The sequence below is a fragment of the Otolemur garnettii genome, unplaced genomic scaffold (assembly GCF_000181295.1).
Source record: "Otolemur garnettii isolate 467f Iridium unplaced genomic scaffold, OtoGar3 scaffold00028, whole genome shotgun sequence".
NCBI classification, from domain to species: domain Eukaryota; kingdom Metazoa; phylum Chordata; class Mammalia; order Primates; family Galagidae; genus Otolemur; species Otolemur garnettii.
The window spans coordinates 18,742,409-18,762,989 of record NW_003852423.1 but is presented as its reverse complement, the minus strand read 5'-3'; the positions used below and the strand labels follow the sequence as shown (position 1 = coordinate 18,762,989).

General features: G+C 42.9%; 1 protein-coding gene across 1 annotated transcript in view; it reads left to right on the top strand.

The window, feature by feature from the left end:
• The window catches only part of ELMO1 (engulfment and cell motility 1), a 551,882-nt gene that overhangs the window by 103,050 nt on the left and 428,251 nt on the right, over positions 1-20,581 (top strand). Inside the window, exon 2 of the mRNA XM_003788592.3 lies at positions 7,459-7,607. Within this exon, the coding sequence (XP_003788640.1) occupies positions 7,530-7,607 (78 nt within the window). The 5' untranslated portion in view covers positions 7,459-7,529. The remainder of the gene's footprint in view (positions 1-7,458; positions 7,608-20,581) is intronic.

The following is a 20,581-nucleotide window of genomic DNA, read 5'->3' as shown; positions in this document are numbered from 1 at the left end:
TTAATAAAATATCTTAAGAATGGAGAAGCAAGAATCCAATGTACTCAATTCTAATACAAAGGCAGTAGATGACCAAATACATGGTGGTGGTGGGGCGGGGTGTAAGGGAATGAGCAAGTGAGGAGAGGGGAGGAGGGAGAGGGTTGGGGGTCACGGTGTATGGCGGGTGGGACAGAATTATAAGAGGGACTCTACCTGACAAGTGAAATCAGTGTAACCTAATTCTTTGTACCCTTGGTGAATCCCAAATAATAATAATAAAAAAATAATGTTGTAAAAAGCCCTACATTACTTTTTTTAAAATGAGAACAAAAATTGTAATTGCCAAATATGTATTATTACCAATTTTGTGGCTTTAAAATAATTTTACTTCTTTTTAAAGGGCTTTTGCTTGTACATTTTTTCTTGATGGTAAGAGGGATGAGAATTACAGTATTTTGTCTTTATTCTTACCAATCAGTAAACATTTTTCTTGCTGGATTGTTTAAATTTGCACTTCTCTCACAAATACCAGGGACCTTTGGGGTTTTTACTGATCATGCTTTTCCTCCTGTGTGGATTGCTTTGACCATTTTGTTGAACTTGCACATTTTTTTTCTTGTACATTTATGAGATTCTTATTAAAGATGTTAATGCTAGGTTGAGTCACATTTATTGCATATATTTTCTTAGGTTGTTATTTGTCTTTGGATATGTATAGTGGGCTTTGGAATGTGGAAGTTGTTAGGCTTTCTTTTTGTTAAATCATCAGTCTCTTCCTTAGGCGTTCTCAGGGTGGTTTATTAGTTGCTAGGCCTGCTGTAATGAATGCTATACTTCTTAAATAATGGAACTGAACTTTCTCACAGTTCTGGAGTCTAGAACGTGAAGATCAAGGTGACATTAGGATTGCTGCCTTCTGACGCCTCTGAGGATGGCTCAGTGTCTCGTGCGGCCTTGCTCTTTGCCAGCTGTGTCCAAATTTCCTTTTTGTGTAAGGACACCAGTCACACTGGTTAGGGCCTGTCCTAAAGACTTTATTTTAACTCAGTCACTTCTTTAATGGCCCTATCTCCAAACACAGTCACATGCTGAGTTACTGGGGGTGAAGGCTTCAGCATGTGCATTTTGGAAGGTCACAATTCTGTCCATAACAGTCATTGTCCTAGAGAGGCCTCTGTCATCACCATGAGAGTATATAAAAATTTGGGAGAAGTTACTTAAACTAGCTCTGTTTAGTGTCTTCATTCATTTACTGCATCTCTCAGGGCTGCAGAGAAGAGTCAGGAATGAAGTGTGAGTCCTAGTGCCCAGCTCGGGGGCTGCCTTCAGCTCCTGCCTATGTCCCTTCTGCCGACTGTCCTTCTGCGATGACAACCCAAGACACTGTGAAAGCAAGACTTTTCTCTACAAGTTTCCTTCATAATGAAAGCCAACAGTAGCTCATAGCACATTGTCCCACCTGGCAAGCAAATGGGCTAAGTTATTACTGAGATTAGCATTTGTGGCTTTTGTCATGTACATAAAATTGAATATTGAGGGTCCACATTTGATGTCATTGTCTCTTTCCTCACTTTCTTCTGAATGCTTGTATGTTCTGTTTTGAAGGCACAGTATTCTCTCCCTTCTGAAGCCATAAAGCTATCCGCAGAATGGCAGTCAGGTCCCTGATAAAGGCAGATTCTGAAATGGAACCCTCCATGTATCACTCCAGCCAGACCCTCCAGGATAGGCAGGTAGGGGGGTGCATGCCCACCACTGCTGCCCCCACGGTCTTTCCAGACAGGCACTGCTCATCTGTGTGACTAGTCAGGAGGGATGTCTGTCACCTTCCTGAAACACGTTTAAGAGGAGAAACAAAGGCTGTATTCATAAGCCTGGATAATCCCAACAGCCTGAATAACATCCAGCTGATCGTTCCTGTCCCTTACTGTATTCTTGGGCCTAGACAGTAAATGTATTGAGATAGTATCGGTCTGTTTGGAATAAAAGGAATGGTAGCACAAAGAAAGGAAGGACAAAACTTTTATCCAAGTCTGTTTCAATGGGCCTTTCTGAGGCACAATGTACCATGCAGGGCAGTGTCCTCAAAAACGCAAAGTAGAGAGCTCCAGGAAACCTGAGTAGGGCAGAGAAAGAGAATGGAAGGCAGCTTTCAGGGGGTGCCCCTTCCTGAGGCCCTTTCTCTTTCCACCTAACCTAATGGAGAAAGATAATGTTGTCTATTTCTTTTTCTATGAAAGACCACTCAACATTTACAATATAGGACTAGCATCTGTCTTCCCAGTACCCTCATAACCATTATAGACCCCTTATCCATCACAAACAGACAATGATGGTTAGTGGGGTAGAGGACAGGTTTCCTGGGGAGGAAGCTAGAGGCCAGGGAAGAAGCAAATAGTTTCTCCAGCTTTTGTGTTTCTGGCCCATTGATCTGCCCTGGCCTCCCTTGGCCCATCGTCCACTCTTGGAGTGTAGTAGGGGAGGGATGCACAGTTCACTGAGGCGAGTGTGTTAGTTTTCACAGCACACAGACTTGATATTTTTTCTCAGTAGCATTTTCTGTGGGACAGAAAGACTAGAAATAGGATAAAAGGGTTTAAAGCTATTGCAGGGACCCAAAATGAAAATTACATGGGAAATTCAGGAGAACGAAAAAATCAATCAAGTATTTGGGAATTTTCTGAGACCCAGGAATGAATTAAGATGTCTGGAAAAAACGTGTAGAAAGGTAACATGATCTTTAAGGACTACAGTGAGGTGAGATTTAAACACAGAGGCATGCAGAAGTAATGTGGGCATTGGACAGTGTGCACAGACAGATAAACTTCTGGATGGGAATCATGACTGATTTTTCTCTGTTGTCGCCACAGTGCTCCCCAAAGCTAAGCAGATGTTCAGCAGAAGAATGGACTTGCTCAGCATTCGTAGAATCACACGTAATGATGTGCAGACTTCAGTAACTAACATTAGAGTAAGAATCAACTCCTCTATCTCATTTAACTTACCTGTAAATAAGCAATTAGCATGCATATTGAGGTTATAGAGTCTTATTATGAAATGTGAAATATGGTCAATCCAGCAGGCAAGCAGAAACAGTTTAGAACTCTCCATCCGTTCTTTGTCCACCTCCAGGGATTTGCTAGTGACCTTAGAAGGCATAATGGCTGGAATGTCTCACCAGCTGCATAGACCTCCCTGTTGTCTCTCTCTGTAGTGGTTCTTAAATTTCAGTTTGCATGAGAATTATTATACTTGGCTTTCTACACAAATTCATGTAGCTTATATTTACTGGGCAATTTCAGTAATACTGGGTTATCCATTTGGGGATTTTGACAACAGTAGGCTCAGTTTTACTGTGGGTAGCTCAAATGAGACGTTAGTTGTGGAGGGGATGTGTTCTTCCAACAACCAAGCATTAAAATACCTATGCAGCTGGCCCTGAGTCTGTAACTGTCAGCGGGATGTGGACCTTGCTCTTAGAGTGCTCCAGGTACACGGGGAGAAGCTGACAGCTGGAGTCCAGTGCCATGAGTGCTGTGCAGAGGGAAGCAGAGGACACCGGAAGACTGAGTGTGCCGGCTGGAGATTTTTAAATGTATTTCCGTCTTTGTTACACCTGACCAAGCTTTGGGCTTGTACACTGATATTTCCAGGAGAGCCCAATTAGACCACGTGCATTGTGTTGAGTTCAAGGATGACTTGTCCTGATCGTTAGTAATCTGCCTAGAGGATTTGCTAGCTCACCACTTCTCAACCAAGGGCATTCTTGATTGTTGAGAGTAGGGGCAGCAGTTGACCTCTAGATGGTAGAGGCCAGGGATGGTGGCAGCCATCCTACAATGCGCAAGACAGCCCCCACAGCAGAGAACTATGGCCCTAGCTACTAATGGGACCAAGAGTGAGAAGACCGTAGGTAGAATCTTTCTCCACTGAATTTCATCAGAATCAAGGATAACTGTATAGAGAAGCCTTAAAAGCAAATTGTTTCCCATGGAAATGTAAATTCAAGAGGATAAAATAGAGACTTTTGGGGAGCAGATGTGATGGTTTGTTCATTCTGCAGTTGTGCAGCTGACTATACTGTAGGGGAGCCTCACCATTCCCCAGCCGCATCCCCTGGGGGTTGTCAATGTGGACAAACAGGGATGAGGTCTAACTGGGCCTAGTTAAGTGAAGTCCCGGGGGAAGACTTGCTTCTTGCTTCTCAATGGCTGCTTTGTACACTGCTCCCCTCTCTCTCCACGGAGGCCCAGGGGGAGCTACCCTATTGTATGCTCACCTGCTCAGCAGGTTTTCTTTGAGAAATAAATACCAGTTAAGGGGGTAGAAAAACAAGCTTGGCCTTTGATTCCTAGCAGGTTAGATGAACTCTTTTGGTGTAATTCTAGACTCTTATGCAGAGGTGGGAGAAGAGTGCTTAAAAGACATTTTAATTGTTATTACCTATTCTCTTGCCTGCCTCCCCAGACTGTGTATTCTTTGTTATGAATGGTGTTACTATTCGCACAGTCTGTTTTCACATGAGAGCCCACTTTCTCATCGCAGGGTGTGTAATTGAATTTGAATCCCAAATTGAAGTGATTGGGTACATGTATGAGATGTCATTCTTAGACTTTTCAAGTATTCAAAGAGAGTAGACGATGACATCCAAGGCACAAGATTGTTGCCTAGTATTTGTACATATGACACACCATAATTATTTAACAACTTCCTATTGTTGAATATTCAAGTTTGGGGAATTATAGACAAAACCGGAATTGGCATTGTTATGTTAGTTATTTCTGGAAACTAACATCATAAAATTAAAGTTACTCAGAGAGAATGCAGAATCTTAGGGCTTTTGGTAGTTTGTCAAAGACCCTCCTGAAAGTTGCACCAGTTTACACTCTGAACAGATGTGCATGGGCAGACACTCCCTTCTTTAGAAGTACGAGTGCCTAGTGGCTCAAGAGTGAGCAAATGAACCTACCAAGCGTGACCCATCAGTCTGAGAACTCATTCTCTTGCTGGTCTTGTCCTTACTTACTGGCTTCAGTAATTCGCCTATTTTAGGAACATGCTAGGTATGCCCTTGCCTCAGGGCCTTAGCCCATGTTTCTCCTTGGCCTGGGACATTTCTCCAGATGTCTACCAGCTCAGTTCCTCACCTATCCCTAGCTCACCTGTAATCCTAGCACCCTGGGAGGCCAAGGTAGATTGCTTGAGCTCAGGAATTTGAGAGCAGCCAAGCAAGAGCAAGACCCTGTTTCTAACAAAACCCAAACAAAACAAGAACAATTAAAAAAAAACTCAAAACAAACAAACAAAAAGAAAATAGAAAACCAGCCAGATCTCGTGGCACATGCCTGTAGTCCTAGCTACTCAGGAGGTTGAGGCAAGAGGATCACTTGAAGCCAAGATTTTGGCACGGCACTGTGCCCAGAGCCATAGAAGGAGACTCTGCCCCCCTCAACAAAAATTTAAAAAAGAAAAGCTATCCCTGCCCCTTCCACACAGATACAAGCACAGCTTCAGAGCCCGCATCTTCCCTGTTTTATTTACTCCGCGTCCCGGTTGCTAACACCGGCATTTGCTGCAGTGTATCCCCGGCATGGAGAACAGGCCTGGCCCAGAGAGGAGGCTCAACATTTGTTGAATGAGTGGCTAAACCTCTGCTTTGTAGATCTGCTCTTTCTGGTCACTACTGATTAGCTTCACAGCAGACGTCCATAGTCATCCTTGGCCAAAGGAGCAGCAGTTTTGCTGTGGTTCATTTCCTTTACTTGTCAGCTCTGCCGAAGTTAGTTATTTATATAACTGCTGGTGTAGTTGAGGCCTCCATTAGTAACTCCGCTATCTCTGTTGTCTCAGTACCATGCAGCAGCCATTGTGATCTAGGAGAGTAACTGATAAGGCTTACTGTGGTCTGACTACTTAGAAAGGACTAAATGCACATATTTGATTAAGATGTTCATACCGAAAACAGTTTCTTGAAAAAGACCAAGAACCCAATAGAAAAGGGACAAAGGATTTAGACCGTTCACAGAAAAGAGAGCACATGACTTCATTTCCAGGTTCAGCCTCACTCATAGTAAGAGAAATGCAATTTAAAATTACATTGAGTCTTTTTTTTTTTTAAACCCATCAGGTTTGCAAAAATTAAAACTGGTGAGACTCTGTGTAAATTGACAACCTCTTACATGGCTGGAGAGAGTGTTTTGGTACAACTGTAGTTAGTGGAGGGATATTTGAGAATGGCTGTCAAAATTAAAAACTGCATATATTCTTTGACCCAGCAGTTTTATTCTTGTGAATTTCTTGTAAGGAGGTATTTGTGCATGTGCAAAATTAAGTATGCAGAAGTTTATGTGGCACTGTCTTATTTATAATAGCCATCATGCGATGGCCCACAGTGGGTGACTGGTTCATCAGCTAGGATGCATTTGTACAGTGCACTGCTGTGCGGCTGGGTAAAGGATGAGGAAGCTCCGTTTGTACTGACTAACAGACAGCACTAGAAGGTACACTAGGTGGGGGAGAGAGGTGTGGAAAGCTGCCTTTTACAAAGGAAGGTGGAAAATGTAAAAGTCTATTTTTGTATCTGCCTTCTACACTTGAAGAAGTTCTGGAGAGATACCTAAGAAGCTGGTAACTTTTGGTCGCTAGGAGGTTAGGGGGTGAAAATGGATAATTGGTGGGCGTGTGACATTGGCAGAAGGAAGGCAGTGCTGCATATCTTTACACACACACACATATTTTGAATCGTGTGAATAATAAAAAATGCAATTAAAAAAAGAAACGGCTAGCCTGGGAAGAGGAGGCAGAGGATAGGGCTGCTTCCTTTGTGTAAGCCGCACTCTTCTTTCAAAGGCGAATTCAAGGCCTGTTTTGAAGGCTGTTCTGTCTACATCTGTACAGTTTTCTCCCCACCCCTGGAAGGCACATTATGTGAATTGGCCTTGGGGAGGGACTGTGTGTGTGTGTGTGCATGTGTATGAACTTTTGGGATATTTCTTCTTCCTCATAATATCCTGGTTGCTATAGTGCAGCGATCTATTTGTGACACACAGAAAATGCTTTAAAGAAATGCTGCTTCCTGACCATGACTTCCTGGGCAATCTGTCCTTCCGGAGACTGCTGAGCGCCAGGCATTTATATGCATGTCTGGACGGAGAGTAAGCTGGGCCCGTTCAGACCCCAGGCACCACTTGGAGCAGCAGGCAGTGGTAAGGCACAGCTTCTTTCCACTGGAGATTGCCCCCGCCGGCCTCCTCTGGCGGCTTTGATTCAGGGTGTTGCCCCCGACCCCCTGGTCTCTCTTCTTTCCTGGGGAGCTGATGGTGCCTTTGGTTGCACCTCTGCATCTTCACCACCCAGGCACCCAGGGGAGCCGTTTTTCATACCAAACCACCAGTGAAAACAGGAAGTGATGAAGCAGAATTCACCCGGCATCTGCAGAGAGTGACTTCTCTTTCTCTCTTTGTCATTCTCCATTAGGTATAGACACGTGTGGCGTCTACGCGTAGGATCCCCAGTTCCGCTGGCTTTGGAAGTTTTGGGGGCTCACAATGCCGCCACCCGCGGACATCGTCAAGGTGGCCATAGAATGGCCGGGCGCCTACCCCAAACTCATGGAAATTGACCAGGTTAGTAATGTGGACGGCAATTGGGTATTTTCAGTTTCCTTTCTACCCTGGAATTTTCATAAATTTTAGGTAACTCTCTCTCTCTGCCTGTGATGAAAAATCTCTGCACTAATAGTTGCAGTGTACTTTGATTGCTGCGCCCCATGCAGTGGCGGTCAGTAGGGGTTTTATGCTCTTCTAAAGTCTACTTGGAGTGTGTCAATCCACGGTTTGTGTCTGAAGCTGGGCGGGAGGCGGGAGGAACAAATGCATGGGGCTCTGAGCGGTGGACACAGTGGAGGCTGTCCCGGCTCTGCCTTTCAGTGACTCATGAATATGCGCAGATTGTTTTAACATAGTCAACAAAAAACTGAATATCTTGTATCATTTTTCTCTGCGCTGAAACAGCCATGTATACCGGCACTTTGTTATATTAACAGCTTTCTGATGAAGTTAGTATTGAGGGGCTCAGTCTTGGATCCTAGCCAATGGTAATTTTATTTTTAGAAAATTCACTCTAAAATGTGTGTCTAGCATATTGTCTGTCATGTAGTACCAAGTCAGTAAATATTTATTGAATTTGAAAAAACGTCAAGAAAGTTTATAAAAGTGGTTTTACCTAGAAAGGCATCCTTTGGATCTGAAGAGTCCTATGGAATGGTTCTCATTTACTAGCTGATTATAGATTATCTTGGCCTGGTTATGTTTATCCTCCCTTAACTACAGTCATGCTTGGAGTATGAAGAAAAAAGAGTTGAGAGTAATACACGCTTATGGGTTTCATAAAGCAAGTCAGACAGGATTCTGGATGGCTTTCTGCAGTTTTAAAATTGCAATCCCATGGCAACTCTAATCTTTATTTATGCTCCTGATACTATTTTATGATTATGATTTACAGTTTTGTTTCCTAGTAAGATTTTATTCTCTGGTCGAAGACCAGTGCAAGAGTGAGAAGGCATTGTGTGAATCCAGAGGAATCCTTACAATGAATTATGTAGTTCAGATGAGAATTAGTTGAACTTCAATTGAATGTAAGAAAGGGTGTATTTGGGAGATTATTGTCCAAAAAGGTGTCATCAGACTATACATCACTGCCATTTTTTCTGCTAAGATTTTTTTTTTTTTTAGTGACTTTGGAAGTGATCCATGCAAATAGAGACAAGTAGAGACTCCGTAGTTTTGTGTACGATCATTTGAGGCAACACAGGCTTGTCTTTTTTCATGTGCGGTTTGAGATGGGTGCTCGTTAAACTTTACCTTAAAAATAACGTCTGGAGATACTTGGTATGGACTAAATGTAGTTGGGATTAGGTTTGGCTATAATTTAGGAGAATAGAGGCTTCCACAAGATAGCAGTTGGTCCCTCCCAGACACGTAGCAGTCTCGGGTGTTCCACAGGGATGAGAACCCAGGCCCTTTCATAAGGGGCCGAGGACCAGACACTGGGATGTCTCCTGATCCCGTTAGAAATGCAGACTCTGTGGTCTTACCCTAGATCTCCTAACCCAGAATCTGCATTTTGCAAGATTCCCAGAGGAATCACTCACTGTGCATAGTTGAGCCTGAGAAGCGCTGAGCTGGGTGTGTGGTACCCAAACTCAGGTACTTATCGGAAAACCTCCTGGGCACTTGTTCACATAAGTGTTTTCAGTAACCCTATTTCAAGAGAATCTAATTCATTTGTTCCAGAAACCTATTTAATTTTGATTCTGCCACGTTTGGTGGAGTTCTGGAATCTCTGGTTTAAGACAGCAGTTCTTGGTACACATTCCTAGGTACCTGCGGAGTCTGTGTGGTGTTCTCTGCTTTTAGCAACGGCTTTAGCTGTGTGTGTGTTTTAATAATCTTTTTTTAATGATCTTTTTGGAATAAATTTAGATTTACAGAAAATAGTAAAGATTGTACATACTTACATTTATATACTTATTCCAGTTTCCTCTAATTTTAACATCTTAATCTTGGTACATTTGTCAAATCTAAGAAATTGGCATTGGCACATTACATGAGCTAAACTGTGAACTTTATTTGGGTTTCACCAGTTTTGCCATTAATGTCCTTTTTCCGTTCTGGGATCCAGGAATACCAACCACGTTGTAGCAGTTGTCATATTTCCTAAGTCTTCTTCAATCTTGAATAGTTACTGAGGCTTTCCTTGTTTTTTGAGGCCTGATAGCTTTGATGAATAACTTTTTGATAGAATTTCGAGCACAAGGAAATTGTAAGAATAGCACAAAGAATTCCTGTCCACCTACACTTTTTCTGAACCATTTACTTGGGACTTGGAGGCACCATCCCCGTATTATTCCTAAATAATCAGACTGTATTTCCTAAGTATAAAATCATTTTCTTATATAACCACAGTACTTTCATAAGACCCAGGAAACTGAACACCTGTGTAACACAATCATCATGTTCACTGTTTGTGGCTCATCTTCACATTCATCAGTTATCTCCAAAAGGTCATTTTAAGGTATTTTTTGTACAGTCTAATATCCTGGGGTTTATTGTTGTGTCTCTTTAGTCTCCATTGGCCCAGAATAATTCCTTGGTCTTTGTTCTTTGTGACTTTGACATTTTTGTAATGTACAAGATATCTATTTTATGGAAAGCCCTTCAGTTTGGGATCCTCTGATGTCTCCTAGAGATTAGACTCGAGTTTTGCATTTTTTTGCAGAAATGCTAGGGAAATGATGTTGTGTCCTTTGGGGGGCATTGTATCAGGAGGCATGTGATGTTGAGCTGCCTTTTCTTGATGATTATTCTGGTTTTACAGGTAAGTATATTGGTGTTCAGAGAAGCTACATGATTTGTCTGTCAGTGACAGACCAGGACATAATCCCAGGCCTCGCTTCCTCCAAAGACTTACTTGTAAATAGCTGATTAAAGTGCAGTCGTCTTGTTAGTGCCAGGCGGAGACCAAGATAAGGAGTTAGGAATCCAGACTCTTCCTGTCCTAAACTTGCTGAAGTTGGAGTGGGACTTAATGGCTGTGTTGGTGGCACAAATTGTTTGAAGTTGGCATAGGAATTAGAAGTGTATTTGCACATGCAGTGAAGAGTTGACTCTGACTTGGGTTTCCCCCTAATCCTTTACCTTGCATGCTAGCTTCATTTAGAAACCTCTTTGCTTTTTCTAAAACTGGATAGCTACTATTTCACTAGAAGGTATTATCAAAAACTGGGTTCGACCTTGCTGCTCTAAGTTCTCCTGAAATTTTGAGTGTCCATCCCCTTATTACATTGTGTTGCCATCATCTATCAACTGAACCCAGTGGTCCGCAACCTCAAGTGTGAGCAAGGATCACCTAGGAAGCTTGTGCAGATTTTGATTCTATCAGCCAAGGCCAGGCCCTTCATCTGCCTCTGTGATAATCACCAGATGACTGTGAGGCAAGGGCTCCCACAATTAAGGAAAAAGACTGGGTGGCTTGGCATGGTGGCTCATGCCTATAATCCTAACACTCTCGGAGGCCGAGGTACATGGATTGCTTGAGCTCTGGAGTCTAAGACCAGCCTGAGAAAAAGCAAGACCCCGTCTCTGCTAAAAATACAGAAGCTAGCTGGGCGTCATGTTGGGCATCTATAGTCCCAGCTACTCAGGAGTCTAAACCAAGAGGATCACGTGGGCCCAATAAGAAAGGGAGAAAGAAATAGACTTGAGAGTGGCTTGTCTTTGAGTGCTATTTCTCTGGGCCTGGTAACAATCAGTACTAAAATGAAAAGAATGTTTTAGCCAGGTGCGGCCTCTGAGAGGCTGAGGTGGGTGGATTGCTTGAGCTCACAAGTTCAAGACAAGCCTGAGAAAAGCAAGACCCCTATCTCTACTGAAAATAGAAAGACTGAGGCAAGAGGATCACTTGAGCCCAAGAGCTGGAGGTTGTTGTGAGGTATGATGCCATGGCACTCTACTCAGGGCAACAGCTTGAGACTCTGTCTAAAAAAAAAAAAAAGGCTGTTTCATTAGTGAATAATGGGGAGGGATGTTTCCTGCGTGGTGATTATCATATCAGGTGCTCAGCCATCCTCTGATAGTGCCTGTTGTGTTAAAGCGGACATCTGCCCACAATGGACTTGTTTATCTTCTTTCTAAATTTTTAGCAGAACATTTAATGTTTCCACTTACCACGAAAGAGCACCAAGAGCCTCTTACAAATCACTTTGCTGAATTGTGCAAAGCTCTCCAAAGAGTTACCAGCTGGCTCGTTCCTGGCTTCTGCTCCAGCCTTCACTGTCTATTGTTGAGAGTCAACCTTGGGGTGCCACTTGAGGCTGAGGACCCTTGTTATCTGGATATACCAAGGCTCTCGCCTCCACTGTTCTTGTTAACTTGCTATTTATTGAACAATGGGTTTCACAGTCTAGAATGTAGAATTCTGTCAGAGGGCATCTACTAAGGGGCAGTGCAGAATGATGACAAGCACAGGCTCCAGGGACATTGAAGCTTAGTCCTGAGTCCTTGTCCTAGTGCCTTCAGCTGCTAAGATCAAGTCCTTTAAACTGTATAATTTATAAGCAACCGAGATTTGAGTTCTGGAGGCTGAGAAGTCCAAGATCAAAGCATCAGTGGTTTGGGTGTCGTTTCCCACAGATGGTGTCTTCTCTGTGTCCTCACAGGCGTAAGGGACAAACGGGCTCCCTCCAGCCTCTTCACAATGGCACTGATCCCATTCATGAGCAGTCTACTCTGGAGACCTACTTACATCCTCCCCTAAAGAGCCACCTCCTACTGCCATCACCATGGTGGTCTGGTTTCAACATTTGAATTTGGGGTGGGAGGATCCAATCTTTCAAACTATAGCCGTCTTTCATGGAGCCCTGCTTTCTGTCAGAGGCTCAGTTGGGCTCATGGAACCTCAGTCTTTATGTCTTAGAAAATTGGGATAAAAATTTGGTACTTTTATGGTCCTCATAAAGATAAAAGAACGTGTAAAAAGAATGTAGCACATTACCCGGCTCAGAGTAAGTACTCAATAAAGACAGCCATTGTTGCTGTTAGTTTAAGCAAGTTCTCATTAGATGGGAAAATGAGATACTCTGGTTTTCCGTTTTACCTGCCCTTCCATCATGAATAATGTGCCTTGGTTCTTATTCTTTCTCTGACTTGCTTTTTAAGTGTTTAGGAAGGAGCAGAAATGAAAGATTGAGAGGCATCATTACTATGCAGTGAAGAAAGGTACTAAGTGGACATGCAGCCAGTTTATGCTATGGAATATTCACTGGCTCCCTAGCACTTTCTATGATAGTTCCTTCTATCTCTTAGCCACTCACCAGCATTTCTGGGCAGCAGCTCTTCTGTTCCCTGAACAAACTCTTCTGCCTTCCAGTATCTCCTGCCCCTGCCCTGCCACCTCACTTACTTTCCAAGATGGATGGTTTTGCCAGAAAACCACCACTTGTGCTGTGCCTCAGAGCTTCTCAGCCTGTGCATTCACACAGTGCCCCAGCCCTCTTGATTCCTTTTTCTTCTGCCATCCTGTCTTCCTTTTCTATAGCCCTCATTTTCCCTTAGGGACTATCACTTTCTTCTGAAAGGCCTATCCCAACCTGGATCTCTTTTGTGCCACCTTTTTCCCCTTAATTTTGGAGATGGGGTCTTGCTGTGTCACCCAAGTTGCAGTGCAGTGGGTGATCACTGCAGCCTTGAATGCCTGGACTCAAGTGATCCTTACACCTCGGCCTCCCCAGTACCTGGGACTACAGGCGTGAACCACAATGCCGCACATGTTTTAACCCATCTTTTCCACATTAGCTGGGCTTTTCCCATCTATATCTTTTTCGTTTATTCTTTTTTCCTTTTCTGTCCTCTGGAGCAGGAGCTCCTCTGTTCCTACTTTGGAAAAGTCCCCCCTTGATCTAGTAACTCCTTTGCTAGTGTTTCATTTATTGCCTAGTTTTCCGTTATCAGTTTATTTTAAATGTTATCAGTATGGGCCATTTATGCAGGGTCTCCTTTAATCTTTGGCTGGAAAATAATTTTCCTCTCTCTAAGCCTTCCCTCTTTGATGGCAACAGTGTTTTCTGGTTTGCTAAATCAAGTGGCCTTTGTGGCTGCCTTGAATATCTTCACTCTCTTGATTACACTTGACAACGGTAATCTTGACCTCCCCACTCCCTTTTTCCAGCTTAAATGCCTGAGATTCTTCCTCCTTTGATTAGTCACTATCAATTTTTTCATGGTTCTATACGTTGCTCCTTTCTAGATCTTTCAACCTCAATCCTTAGCCCTCTCGCTTGTGTGTCCACTGTTGACACCGTCCCAGATTCCATGTTTTCTCATGCTTCTTAAGTTTCACTTCTGCCTAAATACATAACACCAGTTCCCCTCCCCAGTCTGCCCTACTGGGTAACCACCAAGTTTCATTGCTTTGTTTGACTCCCCTGGGTAAGCCTTCATGCAGTTGCCTACAGACAAGTGGTTAGTGAAACTGCCCATATGTGAACCTGAAGAAAGGGGGTCTCACAGGGGCTACCAACTTTTTGAAGTTATTTCCTGTAGAGGAGGGATCGTTAAATGTGTTATTTTTGTGCCAAACGTATGAAGTCCATCCTTTGCCAAAGAAAAGCCAGCAGGAGCCATCTCAGCAGGTGAGGAGTTCCATCATTTCTGCTAAGTGTACATCAGACGACTGCTGGGAGACGCTGCTATGAGCTGATTTAGGGCCAGAAAGGGTGGTGGGAAGAGATACACCTTAGTTCTGCACCATCCTTCTCAAATGGTTTTGAGAGAGAGGGGTATGTGGAATGGGCTTCCAGGCACTCTCAGCTCCCTTCTGCTGCAGAACTTTTTACTTGTGGCTGGTTTGGGGAAAGCTTTTGTGTGAAGAATGTATATTGCAGTTAACAAAAAAATTACTTTTAGATGATTCTCGAGCTTTTTAGTGGTCCTGAGACCTCAGTCATATTTCTTCGCATGGCTTTGCAGCCTTCCCTATTTCCCCCAAGCCCTATCCTTGCTCCCAGGTCACATCTGCAGGTGCTGTGTGCATTTCTCAAGAACCGGTCTGTTTTGTAGAAGCTCTCTTTCAGACATGCGTTCAGACATTCACAGGCCCTTTTTTCCCCCTCTCTTTCTGTTTCCTTCTTACATTATACGAGCTTAGATTTTTCCTGTCTTCTTTCATCTTTCCACTGCATAAAATCCTGGCTTTGCTAAGTGTCGCAGAGTGCCTCTTTGTGCTCAAATCTGTTCTGATCACATTTTAATGCAGTCACTTCTTCAGCTTTCTAATTTCTTGCACCACTTTCTTTGCCTGTTGCTGTTGTTTGAGGTTAACATATTCTGCACATAATGTAATTTACATTTTCCTTTATGTGCTCGCATCTCTTGAAATAGATTATAAACTCCTGGTGGTCAGCCTGGGGATTACAGACGTTTGTCCCTTGTGCTTGATCGCGCTGAACTCCATTTCTGAGTGTCTACAACAGGCTTGAATTCTGAACAGTGAAGATAGGAATAAAACACTGGTATTCTCCATTCTCCAAAGAGAAAAATTATCATAGCATCCCCTCATATATGGGTGGAAATTTTATCTCCCTAAAATAAACACGATTTTAGGTAAGTGTGTACAAATTTATTGCCTGCGATTTTACCTCAACTGTCATATTTCTGTAGCATGTTTAAGATTTAATTTGACATGCATAAATTTGATTTCTATAAAATCTTTTAAGGGATCATTAATTAAATAGAGCAAGTTCAAGTTTTTACACTTGACGTCCTGGAATTTTGCTCATTCTGTACATAATAATAGTAGTAATAGTAGCAACTGCCATAAGTGCCAGACAGAAATGGCCTACAAGTAGGATTTCTTTACCTTACTACAGCTCTGCAAGGTTGGCTTTAGACGCCCTGCTTTGTGATTATTCAGAGGTTCACTAGTTCTTCGAATAATTAGGAAGGTACTAATTTGGGTCCAACATTGTTTGACACTAAAGCCCAGGCAGTTTTCACTGGATCATTCTGTCTTTCTGCTGCAAAGCTCTGTTTCAGCCTTGCCATCTATTCTGTTCCTGCTTAACAGCTTCCACCAGTAGGAAGCACCAGCCTGGTCCTAGCATTTGTGCCTACCACAGCAGGCTTACCTGCTGTAGCCGGTAACTCTGTGACTTCCGGGGATATGGGGCGTTATGAAAGCAAGGACTGTATTTCCTTAAAAATTAAGAGAAATATGGCAAGTGGTCTGGGCTGTTACAGAAGGAGCCCGCATGGAGTGGGATGGAGCCTTGAAAGGCCAGTTTGTTGGGGGCGGGCTGTTAAGCATGGTGCTTGCAAGCTTCGACTGTAGCGTAGGTGATATGGACTCAGAATCTGGCTCTGCCACTGACCTGCTCTATATTCCAGGCAAGTTTACTGCTTTGAAAGGAGAATTGGCAATATTCACAAATCCTTCCTAGTGTTGTGGGGATCCTGAGAGAGAATCATTCAGTGTATTACTTAATAATGATAACTGATAGGAGCCAGTTATGATTCTGCTGTCTGGTACATAGAACAGAGCAAGCTTCTGGTGTTTAAGGCAGAACTGGGACCAATAATGCAACTTTCCCTGGAATGCCTTAAAGCCAGCTCTTTTAAATATCGACTGCCTGGTGAACTATGAAAGACAATTGAGCTCCATATGAAGGGGTCTGACTTCAGATTGGTCTTTAACATCACACAGAATAAAGAAAATGAGACTGAATTTCTGAAAAATCAGATTGTAACTATGCCCCGTGGAAATTAAAAGCCATGTAATTTTCCTGGACTACTTTTTCCTGAGAGGTTTGGTTAGATTGGGATTTCTAAATGTGGCACTATTGACATTTGGGGCCTTATAAGTCTGGGTTTTGAGGGCTGACCCTTGCAGCATAGCCTTTTAGCTGCATCCTGGACTTGACTCACTAAATGTCCATAGTACGCCCATGCCCAGGGTGACAACTAAAAATATCTCAGGTATGGCCAAATGTACCCTCAGTGTTAGAATTTTCCCCAAGAATTCTAAGAGTATTTTCTTAGTCTGTCAGGTGCTAAGTCAGGGGCTCTCAAACTTGGCTTGGAATCAGAATCATTCATTCAACATTTTGAAAATGAAACACAGAGAGAGTTATGTTGTGGGTGTGTGGTTCAAGGTCCGGGGATCTCTATTTTTGTTAAACTCCCCTGGTGATGCTCATGATGTTGGATATTTGAAAAGGTGTTGTGTGAGTCCCGTGAAACATCTCCCTCTATCAGCTGGCTATAACTCATTAACACAATAATGTTTAGTGAGCCCCTTAAAGGCAATGCCTCAATTTCTCCATCAGAAAAGTGGTCCTATTAATTCTTAGCCTTTCCTGACGTTACAGAGAGTACAAACATAGCACCTTCAGGAACTCACGTGGTTCCAGTTAGGCAGAAGTGGGGAAGCCTGTGTGGTACCGCGCTGTGGCTCTGTGCAGTCATTAATAGGTAGAACAAACTGGTGGTGGAGGAGTAGTCATGGCTCATCTGATTTTTGCAACTGTTTGATTTGGTAATAGGACAGCTATTTCTTAAACTTCCTTTAAAATAAGGTGACTGGAGTACTTCCTTTTCTGGTTTTAGCTCTCTTTTCTTATGTGGTAGAGTCTATATAATCTCATAAAAATCTTAGGGTGTGCCATGCTTTAGAAGAAAAATGCAGCAAACATATTTCTCCCTTCAACCGTGATCTGAGTTTAACTGAGCAAGAATGAGCTCTAGCATTCTGCCTTTACTTCTGAAAATGAATTACAGATGTTAGTTTGCTTTCTAAGCAGGTGCGGCTGATGTTCTCTTCCATTCTACTTCTGTCCACGACACTGCCACTCGGCGAAGTTTGGGCAACTCCGGGCAGTCTTTCATCAACTGTGTTTTCTTAAGACTTGGTAACTAAGACCTCTAACCTTTCTAGAACGCTCAGTAGCATCACACTGGCCCCTAGGCTACCCCTCCTACTTTCCTTCCAGTCCAGGCCTAACGTTCTTCAGGGGCTCCTCAGCTGCACTTAGAACAAAATCCACTTCCCTAGCTGGGGTTTTCAGGGCCCTGCCATCCCCTGCCTCCTCCCTAGGGCACGAGCCAGTGCCTCTGTGGCGTCCCCCAGCCCCATCATCTGGCTTCTCATCACATGCAGTCTTTTTCTCCTTTCATGAACTGACATTCCTTCACACTTTAAAGTCTTTAACTGGAAGTTACCCCCTTCTCATCTCTGCCTGTCCATCTCCTGTTCATTTTTTTATCCTAGAGGAAGTATAAGTTCCTCACAGAGGACCTCGGCTGGTCCTTCTAGATGTGCTATGTGCCCTTGTGATATCCGTATAGGGCTGCACTTTCCAATGTCATAATCACCCTGTGATTCTCTGCACTGGCCTAGTGTGTTCCCAGCACCTAGCACAGAGCTTGGCACAGAATTATCTCATAATGTTTGTTGACTGATGTTTTATATTTTATATTTCTAATGATACAAACAATTAATTATAATTATGAATGGGAGTAGCTGTGGTGAGGACATTGCGTGCCTTGTTCCTTCTGTGTATTCTAAATACATTATTACATCTTGTGAATTAACTTTATGAAGATTTACGTGTGACCGTCTATGGAAGCCATTAACAGTCAAAAGACAGTCAAGTGACTTTGAGACAAGCCGTACCAAAACGATTATGGATGAATCATTACTCTGGGACGGGTTTGTGGTGGTCTGTTTGGGTTTATCAGCCTCATCATCCTAAGACGCTCAGAATTTCCAGCCGTGGCTTCTTTCTTGACCTCTGACCTTTGGAAACCGCACCCCACCTGCCTGTTTGCCCTGCTCATTTAGGTGTTTCTCATACTTCAAACTCAAGGTATCCAAAACAGTCCTTCTTGCCCCTCCCAGCCCCACGCAAGTCTAGTTTTCTTTTCTTCTGTTTTCCTTTTCTTGGTTACAGGTGAGAACATACACCAGGTTTGCTCAAGTTGAAATCATGTGTCTTCCTAGACTCTTCCCTCCCCCTCAGCCTTTCTATCTGTCTGATCAGATTATCATAGCAAACTTGCCTTCATCTGGTCTCTGACGCGTATGCTGCTGCTCCTGTCCCCAGGTCTTAGTGTGGAGGAGAACAGAGAGAAAGGGGGAACTTAAAAATTGGTGTGTGTTGACTAGCCTCAAAAGGAGAGCTTGAAAACAGAGCGGTCTCTGTATAAACAGGAGACTGAATACAGAGCAGGTGCTATTAGCTGAGAATAAATGGACATGGGAAAGAAATGATAGGGAAGATTAGAAAAGAAAAGTACAGTAGCTCCCAACTTATCTGTGATTTTGTTTTTCCTTGGTCAAGCACAGTCTGAAAATATTAAATGGAAAATTCTAGAAAGAAACAATTCATGGGGGCGGCGCCTGTGGCTCAAAGGAGTAAGGTGCCAGCCCCATATGCCGGAGGTGGTGGTGGGTTCAAACCTAGCCCCAGCCAAAAACTGCAAAAAAAAAGAAAAGAAAGAAAAGAAAGAAAGAAAGAAAATTTAGAATATTAAGAAACAGTTCATGGGTTTTAACTTATGCACTGTTCTGAGTTGTGTGATGTAATCTTGCATTGTCCTGCTCATCCTGCTTGGATTTGAAGCATCCCTTTTTCCAGCCTCTTCACACTGTATATGCCACCCACTTGTTAGTCCCTTAGTAGCTGTTTTGGTTATCAGATTAACTGCTGTGACATGCCAGTGCTTGTGCTCAGATCATCCTTATTTTACCTAGTAGTGGCTCCAAAGTGCAAGAGTGCAGATGCTGGTAATTTGGATATGCCAAAAAGAAGCTGTAACTTCCTTTAAATGAGGTTAAGTTCCTGAGTTAATAAGGAAAGAAAAAAAATGTGGGCTGAGGTGGCTCAGATCTATGTAAGAATGAATCTTATGTGAAATTGCGAGGAATGAAAAGGCAATAGGTGCTAGTTTTGCTGTTGAACCTGCAAAATTTATGAGTACAGAATGTGATAAGTTAAAATGGAAGAGATATTAAATGTGTGAAAGAAAGATCCAAACAGAAACGTGTACTGTTGGAGAGCAGTCGGGTTTGGTATGATCCAAATTTTCAGGCATCCACTGGGACTCTTAGACCCCTGGGATAAGGGGTGATGACTGTATACATCAATAAAATGTAAAAAGTACCAACCCAGCAATAGGAAAATAAAAGAAATAAGACGTATAGACACAGTAACTCTAGAATAGATATGGCTAAAGAGAGAATTGGTTATTGGAGAGTGAAAATGCAGGATTCATCCAGAACAGGGCCTTAAAGATAAAGGCCAGTTGCCATGCTGTGTTGAAAAAGGACAAGTCAAGAAGTCCAAACCTATCTAACTGGAAGTTTCACACGTAAAGAAGGAAATGAGTGGTGGAGAGGCAGTGTATAAAGAGATCTTGGCTAAGATCTTACCCCTCTGGAACTGAAGAAAAATTTGACAATGAGGAAGAACAAGGGCTCAGAATAGGCTGTTTGGGTGAGTAGAGGCTCTCCCATGGGAAGCCACGTGGACTGAACACTCTGTTCAGGAGGCTGGAAAATACTGTTCCTATATCTAAGCTGAGGGATGACATGGTGGTTTTTACTTTTAAAGGTCTCAATTTGAGAATTGTTTTATGAGAAATAGAATTGACTAGGGGATACTAGCTAGACTGCTCTTGCCGTGACTGGGGGCGATGACAGGGGTGCTAGAAGGAAGTTAGATATATTTCTCATTAAGATACATGGAAAGATTAATTTGATAGGAAATTGACGATTGATTCTGTGTAGGGGGTAAGGCAGAAGTAGGTGTCAAGGATTATCGTAAGATTTCTTGTGTGAACAGCTGGACAGATTTTGGTGACATCTACAAGGATAAAAAATACCATTAGAGGAATATTTAGGTGGATTCACATTCTTCCCAGAAACCTTACCAGGTATAGGAAAATAGATCAGGTGTCAATAGAATTGGACTTCCTTTCATATTTCCGTTGGGTTTTGAGACGCTGGCTGATTTGTCCGCTTCCCTGGTTTCTCAGCCTCCAGTGTA